The 23,734-nt window shown below is 43.0% G+C and overlaps 1 protein-coding gene across 1 annotated transcript; it reads left to right on the forward strand.

Moving 5' to 3' along the window:
* Nucleotides 1-3,159: 3,159 nt before the first annotated feature.
* Nucleotides 3,160-22,406, forward strand: LOC146683868 (solute carrier family 26 member 6-like). Its single transcript, XM_085444586.1, has 19 exons — nucleotides 3,160-3,299; nucleotides 4,010-4,149; nucleotides 4,410-4,520; nucleotides 5,495-5,667; nucleotides 5,782-5,946; nucleotides 7,766-7,918; nucleotides 8,131-8,213; nucleotides 8,585-8,732; nucleotides 15,649-15,762; nucleotides 16,182-16,259; nucleotides 16,378-16,473; nucleotides 16,579-16,685; nucleotides 16,800-16,869; nucleotides 21,002-21,094; nucleotides 21,253-21,363; nucleotides 21,457-21,765; nucleotides 21,851-21,905; nucleotides 22,125-22,255; nucleotides 22,380-22,406. The coding sequence occupies exons 1-19, from the start codon at nucleotides 3,160-3,162 to the stop codon at nucleotides 22,404-22,406; spliced, it is 2,304 nt and encodes a 767-aa protein (XP_085300712.1).
* Nucleotides 22,407-23,734: the final 1,328 nt, after the last annotated feature.

Consider the following 23,734-nt stretch of genomic DNA (forward strand, 5'->3'; position numbering starts at 1 on the left):
ACTGCCTCCATGGTGGGTTTGCAGGTGAAGAGAGAGACTACATCAAAGGACACCATGGTTTCATCTGGATCCAGGGTAAGTTTCTGGACCTTGTCGGTGAAGTTGGTGGAGTTCTTGATGTGGTGTGGGGTGTTCCCCACGAGAGGTGCCAGGATGGTAGCAAGGTGTTTTGCAATGTTATAAGTGGCTGAGTTTATGCTACTGACTATGGGTCTGAGTGGGACAGCTTCCTTGTGGATTTTAGGAAGTCCGTAAATGCAGGGTATGGCATCCCCTGGGTAAAGGCGGTGATATGTAAGGCGGTCAATGATTTTGTCCTTTTCAAAGTCTTGAAGGCAAACTATAACTTTCTTTTTGTAGCTGCTTGTGGGGTCTAGCTTCAAGGCTTCGTAAGTATTCGTAGGGATTCTCCCACTAGGTTTAAATCTGGGACTCCCCACCATTTGACCTTAGAACTGAAGAAGCTTCTCGGATGAGAGGTGAAACGTCTTCAAGTAACTTAAAGAAGTCCAGACGCTTTTCTTTGCAAGCTCCTTTGACTAAACAGCTTGATATGAATTTTCTTTGCTGCACCCTTCTGTATTTCCTTTTCTGTCTTTACTATTTTTCCAAATGCAGAATGCAAAAGCAGTTTTGAAAAAGCGGAATCCATTTTGTTGGTTGCTTGGTCGGTTGCTCTTTAGGAATTTCCATTTATATTTAACCTTTTTACTTCTAACTCAGTCAGGGAGAAAAGCTTTTTTGGTGACAAAACAATCTGAAACCCTTTACAAGCGAGTGAGAAAAGAAATCATTTTCAGAGCACCTTTTAAAATAAATATCACAAAGTGCTTCACAACATAATGTTAAAAACATAAAAACAAAAAACTGGTTTAAAAGAATGACATCTGAGCTGCTTTTTAAAAGAAATCCTGAATCTGCAGATCTCAGGCTCAGTGGGCGAGAGTTCCCGAGTCTGGTGGCCACTGTTGTAAACGCTCCATCTCCTTTAGCTCTCAACCTAGTATGATGCACAGCCAGCAGACCCTGATCACATGACCTCTGCGACCTGCAGTAGTATGCATGTAAAAGTTGACTGATGTATGCTAGAGCTTTTTCATGCAGAACCTTAAAAGTCAACACAAAAATGTATATATGTGTTAAGTGAAAACACACAAGGCTTCACCTTTCCATCCCTGCAGTTAGAGTGTTTACATGTTAACAAGCGTTAATACAAACAAAGGGATGTGTGGTGAGATTCAGTATTTGAAAAACCTACAGAGAAAGTGCCACATCAATCATAAGAAAACAATGGGTTCATTTTATGAATATTTTTCTCTATCACTTAAATTGTACTCTTTGATATATGTATGAAGCTCATAATTATAATGCCCTCCTTGGAGCAATCTGCTTATAATGATTGCTTTGTCAGCTGTCACTTGATCACACAAAAACATGAAGAGGCTTAAATGACAAAATAAATGTATAGTTTCATACAAGCATGAAAAAAATTCAAACTGGCACGTGCAGAAACGAAACTTTTTCTTTTAATGTTTAGAACAGAAAAAGAAGTCAGAGAAGCAGATGGACAAACTGCTACACTTTATCCATGACTAAAATGAACCAAAAACAGAACAAAAGCTGGGCTTCAAGGGCTCATCTCCTAGTGATATGGGTGTTTTGTCTTGTACATCAACCTGTCATCCTCATTTACAACATCATAAAAACATAAACGTCTGAGGACAGCATTTAAAATGTGAACCAGTTAGAACACAAAATCATAAACAATGTCTGACTAAAGTTATGTGTTCTGCCAAGTACAGTTCATTGACATGTCGTCCTAGATGCAAAAGAAAAAAAATTTAAAAAAAGGATTGATAAAGATTGATACAATTCTCTTGTAAATATTAACATATTTGCCAAAAGTAACAAAGACTATGCTTTTCAAAATATAAATACCTTTTTCAGTGTGGGCAAAATATAAATCCTTCATTTAGTTCAATGATTCCCTCCCAGCTATATCACTGACTATGTTATCTATCTTTTTCTGTTCAAGGTATGAAGAGCCCAATCAATAGTTGAAGTCATTTTGACAAAAACCTTTAAATGTTAACCAGCTCAACATTAAACATTGCATAGATGCCAGCGGTGTGATTGATGAGTTTGTTTTATAAGGCCAAATGGTTCAAGGCTAAATGGCCAGAATTCTTTATATTTAAGTGGCCGTACTGACAGACATACACAGATCATGTGTACAGACTCAAATTTTTAGGGTTTGACATCCCCCCCAGATGACTTTTCAATATCTCTAACAAAAATAAAACCTTTCTATGTTGTTTTTTGATTTTTCAAACATGGCATGTGTAACAAAGTTACCTTATATGTAAACAGGCAGCTGGGATACATAAGATTAGCTGGTGACATTTAGACCACGAGGGTGTTGCCTGTTTTTACTAGTCTGCCAGGTTCAAAGAAACATATCAGACACCGTAAGAAATATCTGGCATGGATTTTCTGCTGACAATGAAAATGATGTTATTTTATCTCTTTACTGAAGCTCAGCAATAAAGATAATAGATAAACAATAAAGATAGTAAACATTTTTAAATGTACAATGACAATAAAAGGTTATTCTATTCTAGAAAGTGTTTATAGATGATTTAGAAGCAGATTATGAGAGAATGGTTCAGAATAGAATAGAATAGAAATATCCCTTATTGTCCCTCACTGAGGAAATACACTTTACGGAAGAAAAATAAAATTAAAATAAAATTGAGTAAGTGTTTAAAAAAACCTCTGTATTCATGCACATTCGTTACATTATACAACACATGTTCTGTTTTTCAATTGCAGTTTTCTGCAGTTTCTGCAATTCATCCTTTTAAGTTACGTTTAGCAAATTATTTGCCATAGGCCAACACACATGTATGTTCACACAGACACACATTACATCAGGTGTGTGCAAGTGTGCAGTCAGGGACATGCGGGGAGGTGGATCTTCTCTTACCAGGATGGAAAAGGAACAGTCACTCCCACAGACGCATTATTACAGAACACTGAGGGGGGTTCGTTCTCTTCACACAGTGGTGACACCTGTAACTATCCGTACCACTCAAGAGGACCCTCAAAACAAACCCAACTTTACAGAGGTCTCGGACATTTGCTCAAGTAGACAAGGACATGGAGGAGAAGGACTTGCAATCCGTTGAGTATTTTGTGAAGAGGGAGGTTCTGGATGAGTTATGCCTGGATGAAGTGGCTCAAAAAGAGACCTGGTCCACTAAACTGACACTGGGTGATCAGGTGAAAGAGCCCCTGAGGTAATTTTTTTTAAAAGACATGGGAAGTTATCGCAAAGACAAAGGGTTAGGGTTAGAACTTCTCAACATTTAAAAGATATTAATGAAGTGAGCTAAAGAGCTGAGAATGAGTTTGCATGTTTAGATAGAGGTTTGACTTGTCTGGTTGGTTAACTGTTTTGTTATCTCAAAGCAAAGTTCATCATTTTTGAAAATTTTCCCTGGTTAACCTTTAAAACAACTTGTGATACAGCACATCATATCTGACCATAAAAGTGATACTGATGAATCACAAAAGCAATTATTGACAGTTCAATTACATGAATTCATAACTGTTAACGCGTCAACATGGCAGAGGAGGTCGAGACTTACTTTATTACCTTACATATTTCTTTGGGACAAAGAAGGCAAATATTCATGCAGGAGAAAGGCAATTAATTATTTTATTTATTTATTTTTGTTAAATACTTAGTTATTACTCCATGGAAGCTTATCACATTTCTACCCTAAGCCACAGTGACTTAATCTTTTACAGCCCCAGCTGATAAAAGATGTAACAGGTGGTACAGTTCACAAGTTACATTGTCAGTCTTTTTGTATATATCCCTCTTCAGCAGACTAATAGATATAAAAAGGTACATAGATATTCTTTATTTATTTAAGCTTAAAACTACAAACTACAAAGTCGATATCAGCACTTAAATTGTGTCTTTCTGGAATGACTGTTGCAGATGTTCGGTGCCCAGGCTGAAACACATACTTCTAACCTGGGTCCCTGTTCTCAGCTGGTTGCCTCGTTACTCCATCAGAGAAAATGCCTTAGGAGACCTGATTTCTGGCTGCAGTGTCGGCATCATGCATCTGCCGCAGGGTTTGTATGTGGGAATTTGTGCACTTGAGGGAGCTCACTCTTTAGCCACACAAATTCAGTACAAATGTTTGTAATAGAAGCAGCTACCTTAATTTTATCCAAATCTGAAGACAATAATTAGGACACAGGCTGATATCAATTCTCCCACCCCACTCTAATCAGTAAACAGAAAAAGGATGTTTCTATCAATCTTTTAAGCAACCAAAATGTGTCTGAAGGACTTTAAGCTGACATATATGCGTTCTATCTTCTTTAAAAAGGCATGGCATATGCTCTTCTGGCTTCCCTGCGACCAGTGTATGGCCTTTACACCTCCCTCTTCCCAGTGCTGGTCTACTTCATCTTCGGTACATCGAGACACATTTCTATAGGTAAGTGATGTGGAAAATGTCTGTTTTCCTAATTCAAAAAAGCTTTAACATCATTGCTAATCTGTCTTGATGCATTCTCAATCATCCAGGTAAGTAAATCTCCAAAAAGTGATTCTGTTCATCTGGACGTAGCGTTTTCAGTGGGAGAAACTGTCATGGATAGTGAGGCAGACTCAGGCGCAGACCACAGTTTGATTTGTGAAACATGGAAGACATCATGGATTTTCATATTGTGAGGGAGCTTCAGCTTCACAGAGACAGGGTTGACTAGGGCAGAGATCTCAAAAGGACCGATGAAATTGGGTGTAAGTTTTTTGAATTCGGTCCTGACGGGAACAAAGCGGGTAGAGAGCCACACCTTCTGACCGGCAGAGTATTCGGGTGCTGGGGTCCAGTGCCGGTCTGCGATGCGTTTGTTGTTCTCCTTTGTGCGTAGTGGCCCGCCAAACCCGTCGACACCTGCGTAGATGAGCCTGGACGGAGGGTACAGAGTGCTCACCTTCCACAGCAGGAAATAGGGAAGGCTGATATCCCAAGGAAGCTTCGAATGGGACACCTACTGTACCTCTGTGCCAAGTTTAATCCAGATTTACTGTAAAATTCCTCAGAAATTAAATGACATTTATATTCAATTCAATACAGCCAATACACTACAATTATGCCAATTTCCTAAATTCATTAAAAATCATCCTGAATAGTTGATGTCCAGCTTTCAACACATCCCTCCTCTGGGACACCTACTGTACCTCTGTGCCAAGTTTCATACAGATTTACTGTAAAATCTGTATGAACTAACCCTAACCTGCAGTCAGCTGAGACTGAAGAAGTCACTCGGATGAGTGTCGAAACGTTTCTCCCACTGAAAACGCTACGTCCAGATGAACAGAATCAACCTTTTGGAGCATTGCTAATCTGATTCTTCCATGTCTCTATGAATATCTGTGTGTCCACATGGCTGTATTTTGTATGCTCAGGTACATTTGCTGTGATCAGCATCATGGTCGGGAGTGTGACAGAAAGGCTGGCACCTGACAGTAACTTTATTGTGAATGGCACTAATGGGACGGAAACTGTGGACATCGATAAACGCGATGCTTACAGAGTACAGGTGGCATGTTCCCTCACAGTCTTGACAGGAATCTTTCAGGTGTGTGTCTATTTTGTGTGTCAGACGTACAGCTTTTAGTGAAGTGATGAGCAAACCTTTCAGGGCATATTTCACCTCCTTTCCTTCACTGACTTTGTCATTTTACATCCTAAGATTCTGTTGGGTGTGGTGAGGTTTGGCTTCGTGGTCACCTACCTCTCTGAGCCCCTCATTCGTGGCTACACCACAGGATCGGCATGCCACGTGTGTGTCTCCCAGCTCAAGTACCTGTTTGGAATCACACCGTCTCGCTTCACTGGCCCCCTCTCCCTCATTTATGTGAGTGTGTTAATCATTATCTATCCAATTCACACTTAAGTACACTAACATTTTAAATTGCTGTCACTATTTATTTACTTTTTGTGCTACTTTGACCTTTACGATTAAACATTTAAAAAATTAATTTTGCAAAGTTAAAAATTTATATCATTAACTTTTCTTTAATGACTGCACTGGACTAATTACAACAGTTTTATGATGCCTGCACCTACATAAATGGATGAGTTATTCCTATTACCTTTGTAAATAAATACAAAGTTTGTGTGTTTGTGTCCTTGAGTGCAACAAAGTGCATGATATAAAATACTATAAGAACATGGCTTTTAGAGTAAAAGTTTTGCTTGGCCAGTAATGCCAGAAAAGAGCTTCATGAAATATACCAGTCCAATTACAGTCACCAGTATGGTTCCAGTAGCTGAAGCTAATCTCACTGGAGCTATGCAGGGAATTACAGGAGCTTACATGCTAGATGTTATTACACACATATCAGATTAGATGAAGTTGTAATTTTACCTGCTGTAATGAGACAATATTGAACTTGGAAACACACTTTGAAGAAGTCAGATCAAGCAGTTTAAGAGAATACACACATGCCTCCAGTAACACTGTGAGAAACCCTGGAGTCATTTTTGACCAGGACATGTACTTCAACCCACATATTAAACAAATATGTAAGACTGCGTTCTTCCATTTGCGCAACATCTCTAAAATTAGAAATATCCTGTCTCAGAGTGACGCTGAAAAACTAGTTCATGCATTTATTACTTCCAGGCTGGACGACTGTAATTCATTATTATCAGGATGTCCAAAAACTCGCTGAAAAGCCTTCAGCTAATCCAAAATGCTGCAGCAAGAGTCCTGACAGGGACTAGAAAGAGAGAGCATATTTCTCCTGTTTTGGCTTCCTGTTAAATCCAGAATTCAAAATCCTGCTCCTCACATACAAGGTCTTAAATAATCAGGCCCCATCTTATCTTAATGACCTTGTAGTACCATATCACCCTAGAGCACTTTGCTCTCGCTCTGCAGGCCTACTTGTTGTTCCTAGAGTATTTAAAAGTAGAATGGGAGGCAGAGCCTTCAGTTTTCAGGCCCCTCTTCTGTGGAACCAGCTTCCAGTTTGGATTCAGGAGACAGACACTATCTCTACTTTCAAGATCAGGCTTCAAACTTTCCTTTTTGCTAAAGCATATAGTTAGGGCTGGACCAGGTGACCCTGAATCCTCCCTTAGTTATGCTGCAATAGACGTAGGCTGCCGGGGGATTCCCATGATGCATTGAGTTTTTCCTTTCCAGTCACCTTTCTCACTCACTATGTGTTAACAGACCTCTCTGCATTGAATCATATCTGTTATTAACCTCTGTCTCTCTTCCACAGCATGTCTTTTATCCTGTCTTCCTTCTCTCACCCCAACCGGTCGCAGCAGATGGCCGCCCCTCCCTGAGCCTGGTTCTGCCGGAGGTTTCTTCCTGTTAAAAGGGAGTTTTTCCTTCCCACTGTCGCCAAAGTGCTTGCTCATAGGGGGTCATATGATTGTTGGGTTTTTCTCTGTATCTATGAAGCGCCTTGAGGCGACTTTTGTTGTGATTTGGCGCTATATGAATAAAATTGAATTGAATTAGACAGGCACAAGTTTGCTTTAAATTAACTTGCTTCAGACACAAAGATGGCTGGGTTTAAGTGGAAGCTGCATTTTGATGACATGTATTCCTCACTGCTGGAGATTTCTGCTGACTTTAAGTACTAGCCGAATTTCCAGTCCTCTTGTACTATCATTGTTTGTATTGCCTTACTTGTTTGTTTTTCTTCTTTTCACAGACTGTGTTGGACATTTGCAGCCTGCTGCCGCAGACTCAGGTGCCAGAGCTGGTGGTTAGCCTGGTGGCACTCGCTGTTCTCATTGTGGTCAAAGAAATCAATGACTGCTACCGACAGAAGCTGCCGTTGCCTATTCCAATAGAGCTCGTAGTTGTAAGTCTTCCTTTTAGTTTTTCTTTCATCCTTTCTCTGCCAGTAAAACAGCAGGTGTATTGATTTATGCACCCAGCAGGGAGCGTCTTGACACCAATGATCACACTAGACCCAGGGAACGCTATAGTTGCACACGAAAGGGGCTGTTTGCAAGAAAGAAATATAAAAAGAACTAATGATACTGGAGTGACATTGTTTTTTTTAATCAACAGGTCATAGCAGCAACAATCATTACACATTTCTGTGAACTTCCTAGTAAATACAACATTGACGTGGTTGGAGAAATTCCCAGTGGGTAAGCTCATCTTTGTGTGGAAATAAAGTGCTGGAGTAAACCCAGGGCACAAAATTTCCTCCCTTTTCATTTCTGCCAGAAATCCAGAATTTGTTGATAAGACTGTCACACAATCTGCAAAGAAGTGTGTGTGTAACAGCGTGTCTCCTGAAGGCTCCTGTTATGGAAAAATCCAGGTTTCCCCACGGAAGCCATAAAACAGCGTGGGGTAAACACTAGCCATAATAGGAGATTAATGTCATACATGTATACAACAGCTACTGGCCTTTAAAGAGGGATTCATAAAATTTAATTTGACGTGTTTCTAAATTATTAAACAGATTCATGTGTGTGTCGCTGATAAAACAGCTCACGTTTTTCTTCTGCTCCAGGCTCAAGGCCCCTCGTGCTCCAGATACCACTTTCTTCTCAGGCGTTATAGGAGATGCTTTTGCTGTGGCCATTGTGGGCTTTGCCATCAACATTTCTCTGAGCAAAACATTTGGCCTCAAATATGGCTACAAGGTGGACAGCAACCAGGTGAGGAAAGCATACACGCACAGTGGCCTGCACAAACAGTACAAGCAGTCCTCTGACTCTCTCATAACAAGGAGGAGTACAACTTTGGCCTAAAATTAGACTTTACTCTGTAGTCTGCTATTCCTGCCACATTAGTGGAAACAATCACTCAGGTTGTCACTGATCAAGCTTTGGCCCAGCTGCATAGGCTTCTGTTCATTTTGCTTCAGGTGCTTAGTTCATTGAAATAAATTTACTTCAGCTAATGCTTTAGAAAAGTAGTGTCAAACATAAGGCCCCGGGGCCAGATTCAGTCTGTCAAAGACTCCAATTTGACCCGCTGGACAGCTTTACCAAATATAATGCAGGGCATAAATTTTAAAATGTAAATGTCTTTTAAATGTATTTTCTTTTTTTTTCTTTTTTTACCAACTTCCCTATGGCTATTCATACTACATCAAAGTAATTAATAAACAAATAACCAATTAAATAAAGGAAAAGTTCCTGCAATTTCTGTATCTGTATCCATTTAGGATCAAACTGTGCTGGATTTGGCCCCAGATGTCAAACGATTTTTGACATCCCTGCATTAGAATAAATAACCAAAGCATTATATTCTTAGATCTTATGCTTAGATTGTAGTCTCAGACAGTGTGAGCTGCAACAAAAATACTTGTCTACATTGTTTCATTAACTCTTATTGTTTTTTCTAAAGCTTCAAAGAGAGAGATTACGCTATTCATGCAGTGCATTTTTATTTATTCACTTAGTTCTAACTAGTAGTGCAATTTTGGGAAATGGCTTTCTCTTATTTCTTCAGCACCCTCCAGAGTTATTTAAAGTGTCACAGGTGTCTGAATTACCCAAATAATAATAACAGACTATAATTGAATCAGTCAGTTACATGATTCAATGTTAAAATAAAAAGATACATTGTGTGAAACAAGAAGAAATTAAATGAGTTACAAGCAGTACAGAAGCATCACTTTCGATTTTTTGCTTGTTCTTTGTAACCTGATTAATAATTCCCCATGCAAACTCATGTCCTGGAACTGAACTGCACTGTTTATAATTTGCTGGTAAATCAGGTTTTGTAATCAGTTCATTAGAGAAATGATTAATGTTTGGTTAAATTAGATGCATGCAAAAAAAAAGAACCTGGATGTTTTGTTTTTTAAATGTCAAAACAAACATAGAGGTGTATTAAAAACAGTGTTGGGCAAGTTACTTTTAAAAAGTAACGATTTATAGTAACTAGTTGCTTCTTCAAAAAAGTAACTGAGTTAGTAACTGAGTTACAATATTCTAAAAGTAATTAATTACTTGAAAAGTAACTATTGCGTTACTTTAAAAAAATGTTTAACCCTCTGGGGTTCAGGGTATAATTGGCAGGTGTTCTATATTCAATTAAATTTTATTTACACAGCACCAAATCACAACAACAGTCGCATCAAGGTGCTTCATATTGTAAGGTAGACCCTACAATAATACATACACGGAAAGTATGCTCACAGGCCTCCATTGCACTGGAGGCTTGTGAGCATACTTTTTTTTACCATGTTGTGCAAAGTAAAGAGCAGTAGAACAAAGCACATTGTCCTCTAGTATAATGAGGAGGAAGAATCAATGATCAGGAAGATCGAGGGTTAGAAGATAAAGAAAATATTGTCAATATTTAGAGCACATGCTACCCTTTCTCTGAAAAAGCACATCACCCACCTGCAGAAGTGGAAGAAGGCTATGTGAAGAAAAGTGATGAAGAATCTGAACTATGTTCAAGTAGGTTCTCAGGCATCCAGGACATGGTAGTCTGAGGAGCTTGGAAAGAAAGTGACTGGGCTTCTTGAAGTTTCTTGAATTTTCAGAATGTGAAACTGAAATAGAAGATGTGTCAGAGGACTACACATCATCCATTTCAATTATGATGAAGACAAAGAATCAAGCAAGAAAGAGGAGTCAGCTGAGACAGAGGAATATTTGCAGTAATGTGAGGAAACAGAGGTGAAGGGAGCCACCAGGCTGAAGAAGGAGTCCTATCGGGCTTGGTTAGCCTGTGGGACTCCGGAGGCACCCGACAGGTATCGACAGGCCAAGCGGACTGCGGCTCGGGCAGTGGCTGAAGCAAAAACTCGGGTGTGGGAGGAGTTCGGAGAGGCCATGGAAAAAGACTTTCGGACTGCCTCGAAGAGATTCTGGCAAACCGTCAGGCGTCTCAGGAGGGGAAAGCGGTGCTCTACCTGCACTGTGTATAGTGCTGGTGGAGCGCTGCTGACGTCGACTGAGAAAATTGTCAGGCGGTGGAAGGAATACTTCGAGGACCTCCTTAATCCCACTGACACGTCTTCCGAGGAGGAAGCAGAGTCTGGGGATGAGGGGAATGACCCGCCAATTTCCGGGGGCGAGGTCACTGAGGCAGTTAAACAACTCCTTGGTGGCAGAGCCCCTGGTGTTGATGAGGTCCGCCCCGAGTTCCTGAAGGCTCTGGACGTTGTAGGGCTGTCCTGGTTGACACGTCTCTGCAATGTTGCGTGGAGATCAGGGGCAGTACCTGTGGACTGGCAGACCGGGGTGGTGGTCCCCATCTTTAAGAAGGGGGACCAGAGGGTGTGTTCCAACTACAGGGGGATCACACTCCTCAGCCTCCCTGGGAAAGTCTATGCCAGGGTGCTGGAAAGGAGAGTTCGTCCGCTAGTCGAACCTCGGATACAGGAGGAACAATGCGGTTTTCGTCCTGGTCGCGGAACACTGGACCAGCTCTTTATCCTCTCCAGGATACTTGAGGGTGCATGGGAGTTTGCCCAACCAGTATACATGTGTTTTGTGGACTTGGAGAAGGCATTCGACCGTGTCCCTCGGGGTGTCCTGTGGGAGGTGTTGCGGGAGTATGGGGTGTCTGGCCCATTGCTACGGGCCATTCGATCCCTATACAACCGTTGCAAGAGCTTGGTTCGCATTGCCGGCAATAAGTCGGACTCATCCCGGTGGGTGATGGGCTCCACCAGGGCTGCCCTTTGTCTCCGGTTCTGTTCATAATTTTTATGGACAGGATTTCTAGGCGCAGCCAAGTGGCGGAGGGCTTTCGCTTTGGTGGCCTCAGAATCTCATCTCTGATTTTTGCAGATGATGTGGTTCTGTTGGCTTCATCGGGTGAGGGCCTCCAGCTCGCACTGGAACAGTTCGCAGCCGAGTGTGAAGCAGCGGGAATGAGGATCAGCACCTCCAAATCTGAGGCCATGGTTCTCAGCCGAAAAAGAGTGGTCGGGGATGAGTTCCTGCCCCAAGTGGAGGAGTTCAAGTATCTCGGGGTCTTGTTCGTGAGTTTGGGAGAAGGGAGCCGGAGATCGACAGATGGATTGGTGCGGCGGCTGCAGTGATGCGGATGCTGCACTGGTCCGTCGTGGTGAAGAGGGAGCTGAGTGTAAAAGCGAAGCTCTCAATTTACCGGTCGATCTACGTCCCTACCCTCACCTATGGCCACGAGCTGTGGTTAGTGACCGAAAGAACGAGATCGCGGATACAAGCGGCGGAAATGAGCTTCCTCCGAAGGGTGGCTGGCCTCTCCCTTAGAGATAGGGTGAGAAGTTCGGCCATCCGGGAGGGGCTCAGAGTAGAGCCGCTGCTGCTCCACATCGAAAGGAGCCAGCTGAGGTGGTTCAGGGCATCTGACAAGGATGCCCCCTGGGCGCCTCCTGGGTGAGGTGTTCCAGGCATGTCCCACCGGGAGGAGGCCCCGGGGCAGACCCAGGACACGCTGGAGAGATTATATCTCTCGGCTGGCCTGGGAATGCCTTGGTGTTCCCCCGGATAAGCTGGAGGAGGTGGCTGGGGAGAGGGAGGTCTGGGCCTCTTTGCTTAGGCTGCTGCCCCCGCGACCCGGCCTCGGATAAAGCGGATGAAGATGGATGGATGGATGGATGGATGGATGGATGGATGGATGGATGGATGGATAGATGGATGGATGTGAGGAAACATTGATCTGGTCTTCTATCCTTCCCAGTGACAGACGATGCATGACTCTCTCATGTGCCACAGAGAAAGACAATCTACCACAGTCCAAGCACATATGCCAGGTCCCATACTCCTTCAGTCGCTTTTCTACTCGAGCACTGAAAGCATTATACACAGTGTATTATGCTTTAACTTTCTCACTAAAGTTCAACATACAGGACTCTGTAGTTAGTCAGATAGTCAAAATAATCTGAACATTTAAATATTTTATTGTCTTGTTTTATTTTCGCTCAAAAACAGAGTGTACTTTATGTAAACAAGGCCTGGTGGCCCTAAAATGTATAATGTAGGGTAAATTTTGGGTTAATGTGTTGGTCTTAAGTAAAACTCAGGTGTAACACTGAATTGATTGACAATTTATACTTTATACTTTAAAAAACAGTCAAATGAAATGGGGACATTTTTGACCCCTGAGGACCACAGGTGTATGGAAATCGGGAGGATATTATGAGGGTTAATGAATCATATTTCATAACTTTAAATGCAAGTACAAATTGTCAATTTTAAAATCATATGCACAAGTTATTTGCATCCATTTACCTTTTACCCTTGTTTTAAATAACCATTTCAAACTATTTACAGAACAATCAGCTGTTCTTCAATAAGATGCCACACAAATTATTTGTGCCTCTCCAAAAACATCATTTCTGTCCACTATAAAGGAAACATCACAGCCTGATACCTGCAGGTCTGACAGCAGCAGGTGTATCACTCCTGTTTCTAGGAGACAGCAGTCGCCTCATTGTTCTGACACACAACACAAAACTATCCACAACACTACACACTAACTACACAAGACAGCACATTAACTACACACTCCAAACACGCTAAACGTCACAAATCTCTCACGTCTCAAAACTCACTCTCTCTCTCTCTTTTTCTGCTGTCTTTCTCTCTCTCTCTCCTAAAACTTCCCCTTTTTTATTTTATTTTTTTTTTTGGGGGGGGGGGGTCATAGGCAGAGAGTGCTCTGCGCTGTCCTTAGACAGTAAACGTGACGAAACTATTGAGGAAAAAACAGGCGTATATATTGTTAATCATGACTCTGGTTTTACGTGGCCTATCAACACAATTTATAAACTGGTATATGTCACCTTGTTGCTTTGTCTTTAAGTGGTCATGTAAGGCTTACCACAACTACTTTTTTCTTCCTCAGTCAAACAGCAGCACTCATGCGATTGTTTTGCCCCCTGAGCTCCAGGTCTCGTGCTAGACCAGGGGTCGGCAACCTGCGGCTCCGGAGCCGCATGCGGCTCTTTAGTCCTTATAGTGCGGCTCCGCGTGGTTTGGGAAAATAAATTTTATTTAGCTGAAGTGTATTTTATTTATGTTAGTTCTTTTTTAACTTGTAGTTCTAAATTGGAAGATTATTGTGATATTGAAATATAAAAATAAAATTATATTCTATTATTTTTTCATCGCTCAAAATAAGCGTCACACTGGCGGAAGCCGGTATACCCGCCGAAACGTCGTGCATTTATTGAGATTTTTAACCCCAGGTAGCCCAAATATGGCTCTTCGGATCCACATTATGTCAGCAGCTATTCTCCACCGTGAACTATGTTAAAAACAAACATCGCTCACGCCTCACAGATGACAGCTTACAGTCCTGCGTAAAGATGAAAGTGACTTCGTACAGCCCCGACCTGCAGACACTGTGCGCAGAGGTTCAGGAGCAGAAGTCCCATTGTAAACATATCACGGCAGACCCGACGATGTTTGTATGAACAGGCTTTTCAGCATCTCTTTATTGACCACTTTTCACACACGGTTGCTGTACGCATACAGCCGACTGCAGCTTTGCAGCTCACAGCCCAACACACACCAACACAACAGCAGAGAGAGCGCAGACGTAAAGGCGGCGAGTCGTGACTGCGGGTGCTCAGGTGCGTCTTCCTCCCCTGCAACGGCGCTGCAGACCACGCCCTGCCACACACATTAAGCAGGTAAAATACATATTTAGGCAGAATTTTGCAAATATCTATTTTTCATCTTTTAGCAGCATAGAGCTTTTTTTCCAATTATTTTTTAAAAGTCAGTTCAAGGCTCCAAAATCCCAAAGGCGATATAAGGGTGGCGGCTCACAACAGTTTTTGTTTGCTGGATCATTTTAGTTCAGCTGGGTGTCTTTCCTTTTGTTATATTTCTTTAAGAGTTCAAAATGTGTTAATTACATAAATAAAATGTAATTTTCTCTGTAGCACTTCATGGATTTCATAAGGAACACACCTTAGTTGTTCACACAAAGCATAAATGTAAAAAACAATATATACAGTATTATCTTCATTTTAGATGTCAAAAAGTGTTTTCTTTTGCGTGGAACCCGGGTCCAAATGGCTCTTTGGGTGTTAAGTGAGCCCTGTTGCAGAGCGCGCAGCTGCTTAAAGCTGTAGCGTCCACATTACTTACGTAGTCAGCTACTTCCATGCAACTGATATAAGATGCGGTAAGCTGAACACAGCTTCAACCGTCTGTTTGTTGAAAAATAGTAACGGACTATTTTTCTTGTTAGTAACTGTAACAGCGTTGTAACGATAGGAATAGTAATTAGTTAGATTACTCGTTACTGAAAAAAGTAACGCCGTTACTTGTAACGCCGTTATTCCCATCACTGATTAAAAATCATTCTGTTGTTTGCACACTTTGACACACGTGCAGAGCTATTTAACTGGGATCAGAGGCAATGTGTGAACAGTCAAATGCTCTAAGGGCGAGACTGCTAAAAAATTAACGCCCAACACGCTTTTTTGCAATCAGGAATCTTAACTACTGCGACCACGTCTCTCAGCGTGGCAGTGACGTGCTGGCCTGGTCAAAAAAATTAATAAGGAGTGCACTGATGTCATTGACCCAAAAGTTGTGCTGACCTGAAGTCACATCAATACCATTAACCAAAGTGTTGCGTCTTGTCTGCCTTTTGTCTTTCCAGGAGCTCGTCGCGTTGGGTCTCAGTAACACTATTGGTGGATTTTTTCATTGTTACTCTGTAACTTCCTCGTTGTCACGGAGTCTTGTCCAGGAGAGCACAGGGGGCAAGACACAAGTAAAAACAACTACTTCTGTGATCGAACAGCACAAACTGCAACTGTGCAAACAATTCAGGCACTAAAATAAGAAAAAAGGATGAGGAAGAACAGTTTTTTTATAAATTAATCTTCAAATATACAGGAAAAAAAATCAGTATTTGATGTGACAAACATAAGATTTTAAACACATCCATTTAAACTGTTAACACACACAGACGTATGGCAGGTAAGTCATTAGAGACCCTCGGGTCATGGATTGAGGGTCATCTGCCTTCATGATGATCTTACATTGAAGGGTAAGAAGGAAAACTTCTGGACTGGCTGAATCATTTGCACAGACATTTACAACAAATTACACCTGATTTTTATGGTCATCTTGAGACCATTTATTGTGTGTGTGTGTGTGTGTGTGTGTGTGTGTGTGTGTGTTTGGAAGGTTGCGGGGGTGATTTCCTCCATCATTGTGCTGATCACAGTTTTGAAAATAGGTCCTCTCTTTGAAGATCTCCCCAAGGTAACACTCTCCTTCCTGAGCCATTTCTTGCTAATGATCGCCATCCCTCCTGGCAGTTTCTGAGCCGGTGAGGTTATGGGTATGCGTGATTTCATTAGTGTCTGTGTTTGCTCCTCAGGCCGTCTTATCCACAATCGTGTTTGTGAACTTGAAAGGAATGTTTAAGCAGTTTATGGATGTCTCTTTGCTGTGGAAGACCAACAAGGTTGACTTGGTAAGACTTAATCCTCTTTAGCAGGCACTCTGCTCAGCTGAATACTGTGTGACCTTTGTGGCACCGTGGACCTTGTTAACGTTTCGTGTTCATACCGCCCTCTAGCTGGTGTGGCTTGTAACATTCATAAGCACCATCGTGCTCAACTTGGACCTGGGCCTGGCTGTCTCCGTTGCGTTTTCCATGCTTACTTTCATCTTCAGAACACAACTGTAACTACACAACTCTAATTATTAATTAGTAATGTCTATGCAATCACGATGAGGTACTTAAATGAGATGCAGGGAAATTGTTGGTGTAATTTTGACATTTTTAATGCCTTTCAGACCACGTTACTCAATCTTGGGCAACTTACCAGGCACTGAACTTTATCTGGACACAGACACCTACAAGGAGGTAAATTAAATATAAAATAAAGTTTAAGCTGGCCCAAATTCTAATAACAACAATAAATATATTACTTGAGGAAATTAACCATGCATATAGTGGTAGATTTTTTAAAATCTGAGTTTTAGAATTCTCCACTTCTCCACTAGTTAAACTAATATCAACTTTAAGGAAGCGACTGAAAGGCTACTAGTTGAAATGAAAGACACCACTAGACTGACGCATGAACGTGTGAAACAGAGTGCTCAACAAGTTTGTTGGACCACCACTCAGTGTTTATGCCTTAAAGTAATAGTGGGGCTAGAATCTGTCGTTACGTTTCTGTAATCCAAGCTGTTCAATCAAAAACATATTTTTAATGCTTAAATATAATTATTGTTGTTATCCATGATTTTTCTTTTTTTTCTTTCTTTTTTTTCTTTTTTTTTGGCCTGTCCCGTTTGGCTCTTTTGCCATCAGAATTGTTGTCTAAAGGCAAAGAAAGATGGCCAACGGATTTACTTTACCAAATTGACCATCCCAGCCTTGCCATAATGGTCCATTTGATTCACCTTTTATTGTTTATTTTATTTTCACTTACTGAATACGGGACAGACTTGACTGGGGGAAAGAAGGGGAGAAAGAAAGAGGGAAAGAGAAACAGCTGAGAAGAGGGACGGGGGAGAAGGGCAAAAACCAAAAACCAACAGAATGAGCAGAAAAAAAAAGAAGAAAAAAAGAAAAAAAAATGCATCTATCAATCACCTGGGTCACCTGCTGAGAAAGAAAAAAGAAAACAAGCAGAAGAGAACAAGAGTAATAGAATAAACAACATCACAATGATATATGGGAATATGACAGTAAATACTAAATGTTAAACATTATTGTGCAGCACATAAGATCAACAGAACACAGTGTGCTTTGAGGTAGGAGCCAAAAAGGGTGTAGTTTGTGGGTGTGATCACCCGTGTGTACACCTGTGAGCATGGACGCGCTTGTTTTTTGTTTTTTAAAAGGTTCCTTCATGTAATAATCTGCTAGAGGGTGTGGGGGGGCCACAGCCCTGTCCTCCAGGGCATGAAGCAGGTATGGAGGAGATCAAAACTCCAGACATCCAGAGGCCCCCAGAACACAAGAGACCAAGGAAGACCAACAGAGGGGCAGCTGCGCCACTGTCCCGGAAAGAGCTGAGGAGAGTCCCAGATGAGGGCTCACTCAGCAGCCGCGGAGCAGAAGCCAGGGGGAGTTGCAGTGACGCGCCCGTGAGCTCCGCCGGCAGCCAGCTGTGCCTGAGTGACCGAGCCCCAGGCCGAGAGGCCGGGGGCACCCCACCTCCGAAGTGGCCCGAGCAAGCCCCAGGCTCCAGGCCCCGATAAGCGGCCGCCAAGGAGTGAGCCGGTGTGTACCTGGACGCCCATCCCCGGACACAGAGAACCACCAACGCACCGATGTCTGAGGGAGTCCGCCACTGGCAGGGGAAGTGGTGGTGGGGGGAGATAGGCCTCCAAACCTTGGAGGGCCTGAGATGTCCCCAGAGAGGTGGCGCCTGACACCCAACCTGACATATAGACACAGACATACAGGCACACACAGATACAAACATCCATTCCCACCCTCATGCTCTCATATGCACTTACTCCACACTCAACCAACGTGGAGACAGACATAAAGAGACGTTGTACACACGATCACACTCCCCAAGCGTACTCTAAGCCCCGGGTCTAGGTACCCTTGCCCCTGGAGGGGGGGAACTGCACCCAGACCCAGGTGGTGTTACCCTTTTCCCTGCGGTGGGGGGAGGCAGACCGCCCCGACTCCGCAGCAGCAGGGAGGCCCCACACTCCAGACCGCAGTCGGACGGCCAACTCCTCCTCCTAGCCCCCCCGCTCCAGCAGGTGGCAGAGAATGGGGGTGAGAGAAGACTCCAAACCTCCCTCCACCCGCTCATTGTAGTGTTGATGCATGTGTGTTCTAAGGTGCATTTAAAACCCAGGAGGGCATGGAGCTACCTGCCAGAGAGCAGCACGTAAGCGCATGGTCCCTCCTGCTGGCCCTCAATGTCTACGTGTATTTAACATTGAGAGGTGGGCAACGACGCCAGGGGTGGGGTGTACACCCTGATGGTACTTTGGATTCCGTGTATCGTGCCCACCCCCAAGATCCTATATGTATGTGTAATGAGAGTGTGAGTAATGTGAATGTCTAAGTTGTGGGATAAAATTGAGGCAGAGGCAGCCAGAAGGGGACAGGGGGGGGGGGGGGGTAGCCTCCTCTGCACCCTGGTGACATACCCCTACTCCAAGGTCCTGCATGTGTGGGTGGTTGTGGTGGAGCGGGAAGAGGGAGGCAGCTGGAGATGGGGAGGGAAGGAAGGGAGGGGCAAGTGACCCCTCCCTGGGGCCAGCTCCCCCGCTGACCCCAGTAGGCACCCCCATACTCCGCGACCCACCAGGGAAAGGGGGCCCATGCCCATCCAGACCGGGGCCCAGCGCAGCAGCGCCCCCCGGCCCCACAGAGCCCAGGACAGTCCACCCAACCCCACCACAGAGAAAACTGCACCCACCCCACCATCCACTCTTCTTCCAGACTACATAAGACAATAAACACCCAGGCTGAGATCTTCCTCCACCTCTCCTGTATCTCCCCCTCCTGTAGAGAGAGCCCCTGAGGAGAGGAAAGCTCCTGCAAGATGTGACAATCTTCCCCACCAGTTGAAGAGCCCCCCAGGTGGCTCGATGCACCGGCGGCACCCTGCTCCAGGGCTGGGCCCCCATGCACCCACCCGCCCACAACCCCGGCAACACACCAACCAGGACCCAAGCCCCCGAGGCCCGGCCCGGGCCCCAGCCCAGAGACGGAGCGCCCCCAGAACCTCACGCCCATCCCGGACCCACCCAGGGGCAACCAGGCTACCAGGTCAGTAACCCACGTCCGTCAGCACAGACCCTCCCCTAGTCCCGCTGCACGCAGCCGCGAGGAAACAGTCACCTGAGAGCCAACAGAGCCCCTAACCGGACATGACCGCTACCCCGGGTTGAGCCCCCCAAGGAAAATGCCTCCGGGGAACCCCCCGACGCCCTAAGCCTGTCCCTACCCCCACACCAATCACAACAGTGAAGGCGGGACCAAACTATCCATGATTTTTCAAATTGACTGTTTAACCAAAAAAGCAGCAAAAATAGTCCAGCGCATTATTTTTTTATTAGCATGCCAAATTGCAGCTACTTAGTTGCATCCTTTGACATGTTAGTTTTGAATGTTGTGCTTGGTTAACTTTTAGTGTCAAACAAGCTTTTGGCAAATTTTAAAATATTTTAATTTTCTTGTTTTTATGACAGGTGGTCAAACATGTTTGTTAAGCACTTCTGTATTAAAGGGTTTCCTAGACAAAAAAACAAGAGTAAACCTTGGCATGTTTGTTTAAACATTCAGATTTTTTTCCTAAATGTCTTCCTCCTGGAGCTGTAATCACAGCTTCACAGAATTGCAGACTTTAGAAATTAGGTTGTTCCCTTTCCATTTACACCGATTGCAGTAAGGTGGCAAGCGTGCAACTACACAGCAAAATCTCCAGTGTTAAATTAACACTGGAGAGTGTCTATATGGGTCCACCCCTCTGAGTGTTAAATACAACACTGTTGAGTGTTAAATTAACACTTTTCACAGTGTTATATGTTTAAAAGTAACCTAGTCAGTTTTGAAGATTAACAATGGCTAACACTGAGCAGTGCTGATTTTCTAACACTGGAATATTTCTAACATTTTGAGTTATTTTCCAGTGTTAGAAAATCAGCACTGCTCAGTGTTAGCCATTGTTAATCTTCAAAACTGACTAGGTTACTTTTAAACATATAACACTGTGAAAAGTGTTAATTTAACACTCAACAGTGTTGTATTTAACACTCAGAGGTGTGGACCCATATAGACACTCTCCAGTGTTAATTTAACACTGGAGATTTTGCTGTGTACCTTCTCTAGATGCTAATTTGTTTTGATTTACCCTGGTAGTGGGGCACTGTGAGTAAGGCTACATCTACTTACAATCATTAAGTGGTAGAGGAGCTCCGTTTAGTCAAACAACATCTGAGGAAAGCAGAAACTGCAAATGAAATAAGAGCAGGGTGTGAGTTTCTTAAACCTTCTAATGTGTGATTTCATGCAGGCAAAAGAGATTCCTGGAATTAAAATCTTCCGTTCATCTGCAACTATCTACTACACAAATGCCGAGATGTTCTTGGAGGTCCTGCAGGAGAAGGTATGTGGTTGCGTGTTCAATAATCTGTGCTCTGTGTGCGTATGTGTGAAATCTGCCTCTGCTTTCTACAGCACCCTCAATTGCTTTCACTATCTCTCTCACTCTTCTCACTTTCTCTCCTCTTTCTGTTTTAATGTGATGCTTGGCTCTTGTTGCAGACTGGAATCGAGATTGGGAAGCTGCTATCAGCAAAGAAGAAACGAGATGCAAAGCAGAAGCGTAGACAAGAGAAAGAGAAAAAGAAAACCAAGAAGGAGGCAAAAAAACAAGTATGAGATCTGAAATTAAGGTTTTGCTAATTCTTCCAAAATATATCAGTAAGTCAGAATCTTTAGTCACTAAGTTGCACATTCTCTTTAAAGGAGTCCCAGATGAACATAGAAACTGTCTCTGAAAGAACAAAAGGAGAGAGAAACGGGAATAGTGTGGACTTTAGCATGACAGAAACAGCTACAGATGGCCTTCATAAAGGCCAAATGAACTTGGCTTATGAACCTGACATAACCATGTCAGATTCAGACTCAGCCACAGGTTCTGACCACATCACAGAGTTTTCTCGGCACGGCGATGAAGAGAAAAAACGGGCCTGCAAATCGGGCACGCACAGCATCATCTTGGACATTTCCACAACCAGCTTTGTGGACACAGTCACTGTGAAGACACTGAAAAATGTATGTGTGTGCCTGCTGAAATGTTATCATTTTTCTAACGGATGACAAAGAGAGAACTAACGTGAGATTTGTCCTTTTCTCCCAGATTTTCAGGGACTTTGGAGAAGTTGATTTGGACATCTACTTAGCAGGCTGCCAAGGTAAAGGACACATCGGACAAAAACAGAGACAGAGGGTTCTCCTTAATGCTGAATTAAGGCACTGAAGCTTAACATAATGAATGCGACAAGGTCATAGCCTCGGTGGAGCCCTGCTACGCCCTGTCAGATGACAATGACACATGAATATTTATTTAGATGACTACAATATGCTCTCTCATTGTCATGCATATTTCTCTCCATTTATGTGTGGTAAAACAGCTTGTGTCGTGGAACAGCTGGAAGCAGCGGATTTCTTCTCAGCCTCCATCCCAAAGAGCCGGCTGTTTATCACCGTCCACGATGCAGTGCTTTATATTCGCAAGAAACAGTGGAAGGCTTATTTTGTGCTTGTGGGTCACCATCAATACTTATCACACTTTTGACTTCTCTGTTTATTTATCACTTGCCATTGAAGAAATACATTCTTTGAGATATTTTCACACATTGAGCTCTGGATCTTCCAATTTCTTTCAGGATGTGTCCCGCAACACCCAGATGTGACCAGCAGGGGTCAGATTCACTCAAATTTAGCCCTCTTCCTCCTCCTCTTTTCAGGCTGCTTTCTGTTTCATCACTCACCATCGTCTCCTCCCCTTTCAGTAAAGGGAGAATGAACCACCTTGACATGGCGCCCGGTTGCTATGGAAACATAGGGAGCGGTTGCTGTGGCAACAGGCTTTTTATGATATCCTCTAATGAGATATACAGCAAGACGTCACTGCAGCTCTCTCACACTGTGTTGCATGCAAGGGACAGGGAAGGGGCGGGGCTTTAGTGGGAGAATGTAACAGTGGACTAATAGGAGTCTGTATTTATAGCCAGTGTGAGAGAGCAGAGTGTTAGAAAGAAAGGTTGACCCCAGAGGGACACTCATATGTGAGAGGCGTGCATCTACCAGTTGATATTTTTTTAAAGACAACAAAAGCCAAAAGTCTCCAACGCATAACCAATAAAATCTGAACAGTGTTACTGTTTAGCTGTGCCCCCCCCCCCCACAAAGCCTTAATTCTTACAGTACCCCTTCCCAAAGCCCGCAGTAATGAGCTGAATGGCATGCATTGTGTAATAGCTGTTACATTTTAGAGTAACAAAATGCGTGTCTATTTACAGTCATTATTTACATGTGTGGTTGCTCTGACATCTTGAGCTCCCTTCTATTTTTGGGCTGCGTGTCATCTGCTATTGCTCCTATCAGAAGCTAAACAGTGCGCCTGTTTAGAAGCTAAATGAGAATATGATTTGCTGTCTGTGTGCTGATAACTGCCTGCTTTTTTCCCTCATCTTTTACTTTTTAGCTTTCAAAAATGTAGGAACTGTATTTGATAGTGCACAAATGTTTAGACAGCGTACAATGTGTATTTATGTGTAAACTGTATAATAGACATGTTTATGACTCTTAATTAATGAGATGCTAACAAAATAAATGATGAGCCTGCAGGAACACTGATAAAGGTCTAAGCTATTTTTTTAACTACCTGGATGTTAACTAACGGTGGTCCCTGAGGACCACAGGTGTATGGAAATCGGGAGGACATTATGAGGGTTAATGAAATGAGACCAAACGGAGCAGCAAACTGAGGTTAAACATTTATCTCCATAAAACAAACAGTCCAAAGACCACTGAATGACATCACAGTGGCTTCATCCATCTTTTACATACTAAACAATCGTCCCGATTTCCATACACCTGTGGTCCACAGGGACAAAATGTCCCAAGAACAACACAAAGGTTAAAATGTTGAAAACATTCAGTTGTTGAACATCTATGGAGTTTGTTTTTGTTTTTCTGTACTTTCTGTACATATCTTATTTGAATAAAAATGAATGAG

This window comes from Copadichromis virginalis, linkage group LG20, assembly GCF_057382275.1.
Source record: "Copadichromis virginalis isolate Kocher_CV1m ecotype Utaka linkage group LG20, C_Virginalis_male_GT1.1, whole genome shotgun sequence".
Lineage (NCBI taxonomy): Eukaryota > Metazoa > Chordata > Actinopteri > Cichliformes > Cichlidae > Copadichromis > Copadichromis virginalis.